The following is a 6431-nucleotide window of genomic DNA, read 5'->3' as shown; positions in this document are numbered from 1 at the left end:
CTCTTTTTTTGTTGCTACTTTTTGTCCTAATTACTCAATCTGAATATTGACAGGTATGATCTTGGCTTCTAAACCATGATTTTAGTTTTGCTTGTTTCTAGTTTTGCCTGTTGTTGCTGTTCAATTGGTAGTTTAACCCTACAATCTCAAATGAAAAGGCCATAAAATGATCATTGGATTCTCTAATGGGCCGTTAATTAACTTCTGCTTCGATCGAGGTCAATACTTTATGCTTTTATAACGTTGAAATTGTTTTTCTTCGATTATATTGTTTGATTTTTTGATATTTGCCAATTTTTATCGTTTTTTTGCCTCAAATAATAGTCATTTTATTGACCGCTTCCAGTTGCTTCCTATTGATAGCCGGAAAAGCGTTTTTTTTTGCTTTTAGCTTTCATCTGATTATTTCTACGGTGTTGCTTTTTCCAAAAATAACTCGACTTTTAGGTTTTTTCCGAATTTGTTTCTGTTTTCTTGTCTCTTGTTCTTATTAGTAAGAGGCTGTTTCATTTTGTGGCTGCAGTTAATGACTATGACACGATTTAATTTTGAACCTTTTTTTGTGATTATCTGATTTCCGCCATTCTTTATTATCATTTAATTGCCTTGTTGTTTTTTTTGTCACTTTGTCTCTAGTTGCAAGTGCAGAAGGATGTTTGCGGTTTGCAATTTCTGAATAGCATACCATAGTTACGGATTTTAAACTGAGTTAACTTGCTTTATTATAAGTTTTGTTGGGATGAGGATCCGTAACCCCCCCCCCCAACTAGACTTTTAATGTTTTCCATATGTCAAGCGGCATAACATCTCAAGGTACGGAGAAAAACTTGCAGCACTTTCCACGGGTATTAAGAAATAAAACAGTTAAAACATGCAAGAAAATTGAGTGAGGTTGGATACTTCGTTCGCTGAATCCGTATGTCACTATCAAGAACAGTTTAGCAAGTAGAACCTTATAAAATTAACTGATTTATTGTGATGCCAAATTAATAAGATCGCGAGGAAAAAGTTACAAGACTAGACTTACGAGAAGTTACTCAATGCTATCAAGTTGTTGATAAGTAGTACTACAATTTTTGTCAAATGTTTCAACATTTTGGCAAAGTGCATTAGTTTTCTTTTCACTGGATTGGCATCAATACGGGGTGGGTGGGGGGACTAAAAAGTGTTCTGATCTCAAACCATAGACACTTAAATACACCAACATACCCCGGAGTATTCTCGTAGCTGCAGATGTCCATAAATAGCCAAAATTTTTGAAAGGCTGAAAGTCTGCAATGCTATAAGTTCCTATATATACACATCCAGAAGTTGACATCCATGAAATTTCGGCATTTTTAAACTTACACGTTGCGTGTTCCAATTATAGGTTAATTACTCTGCTGAAGTCACTTCCAAAATCTGACTTAAATCTGAAGTCGCTTCATATGGCTCTCGAAGAATGCCAGATTTTTTCAGTGACTTCATCAGTGTCCCATAACTTATACTAACTCCTTAGGTTAACAATTAACTAAATGAAACTGTATCCCACCATCAATGATGCACTGGAACCGCATGTGAACAACTTCATCACTCTCCAGCTTTCGAGACAGGGAAGCCTTGATTGTGAACACCTGTCCCCTCCTCACCACACAGTTCAGGGTCTCATACTCCCCCGTGTGATGTTCCCTACCATTCTTCTTTTTCATCAAATCCAATCCAGTTATTGAATCTAAAAATAACGTATTTTTTAAAACGAGTTATTTTTTAAAATAAGTTATTTTTTAAAAGTTATTTTTTAAAATAATTTTTTTTTTAAAAGTTATTTTTTAAAGTAAGTTATTTTTTAAAAGTTATTTTTTAAAATAAGTTGTTTTTTAAAAGTTATTTTTTAAAATAAGTTATTTTTTAGATCTCACAAAACTGGTCAGTTTTTTGTTTTTTTTAGCGAAAATGAAAATTGTTTGCATTAAATAAATATTTTTGAAAAGGAGCAGAAACTAAAAAATGGCTCTTTCAAAACATCTGACATGGAATTTCATCTGCATTTTGCCAAACAGCTGCCGTTATTCCAATACATCAACCATTTCAAGTTTCTGGTCTGTATGGATTTCTTGGGATCCTCATCCAAGATCTTAAATTTTTATGATCTCGTTTAAGATCACTGAGTTTTTATGTTTCTCGATGTTGTTGCAATGAAGTCAGAAATCTGAACTCAAAAAGCGAATTTAATGTTTTAAGGAAGCCATAGACTGCTCATTGAGCTGTTCTATTGTAATTTTTTTAAATTTGACTTTTAGGGGGTGATATGGTGCCATAAATATCAATTTTCTGGGACACGGTTGCAAAGATATGTTAAGATCTTTTTATGAGGTACCGTCTCATTATTGCGGCAAACATTGGCCAGGCTATGATCAACCACCCTGAAACTGCAATTAAGTGAGTGCTATAACCCGCTAAACCCCCCCCCCCCCCCCCCCCCGGTTGCCCATCATACAACTTTCCTTGGTTTCATACAAGGTCTTATATGATTTGTATGATTTCTTAGTGGTCATAAAAAGATCATGCAAAAATTCAAAATTTTACCCAAAATGCAGGAATCGTTATGCCTTGGTTCCATGCAAGGATCGTACTAGGAAATGCGTTATGAATTGTACGACATCATATATGATCCTTGCATGAAACCCTTGGAAGTGGCAACCGGGGCCCCACGTATACACCTTCATAGGGGCAGGGTATTTAACTGACAATAATTGGTGTGTGAATCACAAACCGTACCCATCAACTAACACCCCTCACTGATACAAATTGACAACTCCAGAACTCTTTTCTTCAATTTTGCTAAAAATAGCACAATGAGTCACTTACTCTCGACCTTCTCATTGTCGAAATCTCTGTCAGGGTACCATGGGGAAAAGTTGCGACCACTCCTTTCCAAGAATCGTCTGAATCTTCTGCGAAAGCGACGGTTTATGAATAAGTCTGAGAAATTTGAATTGTACTCGCTACGCTCTGGCAGCCCTCCTTAAAAAGAAATTGTTGATTTTAAAATCGGAAACATAAAACAAAATAGCCACTTGGCTGATGTTAATTTAGATTTGAACAATGTCTTCCAATACCTGATCCATGATTTTTTTTTAAAAAAACTATTATTATAACAGCATAAATTGAAACGAATCGTGTTTCTTCTAATATTTTTGTTTGACAAAAGGGGGAGTAAATAAAAAATTCCATAACCTTTTATCGCTGCAGTCAAATATTCACATTTTGACACGTACAGAAAAAAAAGCAAAATATTTACGCCATTGACATTTGAAAGGGATCAATAGAACATTAATTTAATTTGCTTTGCAAATATCTGGAACTTGAAAACTGTAAACGAAAAAAATGAATATACATGAAAAAACGAAAACAAAATTGAGAGAAAAAACGGAAACTGTAGCGACCGTTCATCTTTGTGAAATTTTTTGGGAATAGGCATTTAGGTTTTCAAAATGATGGAAACTTCAATTGATTGATAGAAAAAAATCTAGTAAATACGCGAATCTAGAAGAAAAAAAGCAGGGGATATAAATTTTAATAGAAGAAAGCGCATATTGACTAAAAATATGTGTAAATTTTGAGGTTTTAATAGTAAATGCGTGCAATTTATAATTTCTGGTGGTTTGGAGCTGGTTTGACAGGAACAAATAAAAACTTGTTCAAGCAAAACTTGACAAATTTTTAGCTCTAGCTATTGTGTTGTTCTCATCCAAATCTTGAACTTAATTTAGGAATTTGTTTTGATTGAAACCAAATATAAATTAGCAGTATCTAGCTTGCAATAATCAAAAAAGGAGGTCAGTTTACAAAATTTTGTTGCGAAGAAAATCCTGGAAAATTTCTTTCCTCTCAACAAATTTTGGTCCCAAATGTTTATAATCAAGTTTTAAAATTTGAAAAAAAAACTTGCTCGATTGGCACAAATATTCTCTTTTTAAATAAGAATTGACAGAATGCAATGATATTCTAGCAATTGACAAAAATTGAGATACTCGCCAATTCAATTTTTGTCAAGTTTTCTTGATAATTATGGGGACCAAGAAACTTTACAATTTTCAAATAATTTGAAAATTTTTTGAATAATTTGTTTGATTCAAATGAAACTTAACCCTTCTGGTTTACTCAACAGAAACATCGGAGATAGAAAATGTTTTTACCAAAGGACATAGCAACATATACAAAAGTAAGGGAAAAAGTTTTGGTTTACAAAACAATGATATAAAATTTCACGCAATTTAAACGATGAATACTTGACCAAGATAAAAAAAATATGCCTATTTACTCTTATAAAAAGGCATAAAAAATGGTACACTAATATTTTCTCTTGCTTCAATTCTGTACTCGTTATTTTATGATTATTTAAAAAACTAAAAAATCCTCAAGTTTATGCAAGTTTATCAAGTTATCTGAGAATTTCATGAACTTGCAAAAAAAATGAAGACAATTTTTCGACATATTAAAATGCAAAAAACCAAACAAGTTTGGGCATAGAAACTTAAAATGTGATAGTTTTTCTCTTTTATCGGAGTTTTCGATACGATCTTAAAGTTGAAAATGATTATAAACGACCTCAAATTTTGGCCAAAGATAAGATAATGAAAATAGACAAAAAGATGGAAAGAGAAAACTTAAATACGTACGTGTTCGTCCAATCTTTCTGTTTTCAGTTTTTTTAATCAAAATTTTAAACACATGGTCTCTATATGATTGGCATCAAAATTTTGTTTTTGAAATGTAATCATTGTGACTTGAAGGGGAAAAAAGATAATCTTTTTGGGATATATAGTGGAAGAAACAATTAAACTACTCTCTTTTTTATGAATTTGAATTAAGAACAACAGGTGACAATTTCTCAGTAGCGCAGAAAAACCAAATATTCCAACACAATTTAACTTCAATTTTGATTTTGGATTCTCAAATTGATGTTAGAACTTGTACTTTTGTTTATTATATTACGTGTTCGCAGTACACAATTTTTTTGTTGCGTCTAATTGAAATAATGAGAATTGAAAGATTTTATTCAAAATTTCAATCACAGTTGCCAAATCAAGCACTTTAATTACTTGGAGGCTTAATCAGATCGAAATTGTAGATAGTTTAGAAGTATCGGGTACTTGAAGTAATGGATAAACCTAAAATGTATCCGTAAATATCTGCTCAGAAAAATACTTAACAGTTCCATGCAAATACCGAAACATGTCAAGTTTTGGGGTTCGAGAAAAATGATAGCTTACTTCCCCAAGGCATTTTGAATGATGATCTGGAGCTAATGTAATTGTAATCTAAGCAACAGAAACGTTTCCAAATTCTATCGTGAATGAATTGTATCTTTCCATTTGCTAACTATCAGACATATAATTGGAAGTTGGTATACACTAGGAGGAACAAATACAAGGACAATTGATACGGTATTGACTATCATTTTACTATTCACAGAAATCTAATCACCTACAACTCAATGTTTGATTATTCGAAGGTTTCCTTATGGATAACTAATCCCTAATTCCTTATTAAGCAAACAAAATTGGTGAGATATGCAAATAAATGTTGAAAATTCTGATGAATATAATTGTTAGAACTCGTTAAAACTTACGAAGTGTAATTTTATTACTAACTACAAATATTTATTAACTAACTAATAACTATTAGGATCAGATATCACAACAATGTACTCCTATGCTTTCATGAGATAAAGTTTTTCAATTTAGCAATGAGGCCGTTAAGGACAAAAAAATTTACATTTATTTGATACGAAGCGTCAGCAAATGAAAAAGATACAATCAAGAATTCTTACAAGAAGTATGGTCAAATCAAATCAAATGTATAATCTAACAAGTTGAGCTAGAAAAGGCGATGGTATGAACAACTATAACTGCAGCGTGGTGAAAACAACATTACAAACAATCAAATATTAATAACTAGTGCAAAAAGTAAACATATGCGTGCACGTGCGATATTTAATGTATAGTACTAAAGAAAAACTGTTATAAACGCATTCAAATCTTAATGCATTGAACGGATGAGCAAGCTAAGCTATCAAAAATCAGACAGCGCAAGATATAAATGATCGTTTATGATACCAAAATAGACAGATAGACAAAGAGCTAACAGTTATTATGGAACCTATCCACATTACACTCATCGCATTCCCTTAGTCATAAATAAGGAGTTAGGTATTGCAAACTGGGGCGAAGTCGCGCGCGCGTGCGTGTGTGTGTTTGTGTGTGTGTGTGTGTGTGTGTGTGTGTGTGTTTGTGTGTGTGTGTGTGTGTGTGTGTGTGTGTGTGTGTGTGTGTGTGTGTGTGTGTGTGTGTGTGTGTGTGTGTGTGTGTGTTCTTGAAGCGCTTTTTCTCTTTTCGAAATATTAAAGCTTTCTTTATTTTTCACTGTAATTCGGGCAAAATTTAAGG

General features: G+C 32.7%; 1 protein-coding gene across 1 annotated transcript in view; it reads right to left on the bottom strand.

Annotated features, from left to right (window-relative positions):
- Positions 1-5868, bottom strand: part of LOC142351644 (protein-glutamine gamma-glutamyltransferase K-like) — a 45151-nt gene extending 39283 nt beyond the window's left edge. The window contains exons 1-4 of the mRNA XM_075403783.1: positions 5855-5868; positions 5256-5303; positions 2848-3003; positions 1532-1711 (exon numbers count right to left, since the gene is read on the bottom strand). Coding sequence (XP_075259898.1) covers positions 1532-1711; positions 2848-3003; positions 5256-5268 — 349 coding nt within the window. The 5' untranslated portion in view covers positions 5269-5303; positions 5855-5868. The remainder of the gene's footprint in view (positions 1-1531; positions 1712-2847; positions 3004-5255; positions 5304-5854) is intronic.
- Positions 5869-6431: the final 563 nt, after the last annotated feature.

The sequence above is a fragment of the Convolutriloba macropyga genome, chromosome 13 (genome assembly GCF_964194025.1).
Source record: "Convolutriloba macropyga chromosome 13, txConMacr16.3, whole genome shotgun sequence".
In the NCBI taxonomy this organism is placed as follows: domain Eukaryota; kingdom Metazoa; phylum Xenacoelomorpha; order Acoela; family Convolutidae; genus Convolutriloba; species Convolutriloba macropyga.
The sequence above is the reverse complement of the archived record's forward strand: the minus strand, read 5'-3'. Positions and strand labels throughout refer to the sequence as shown.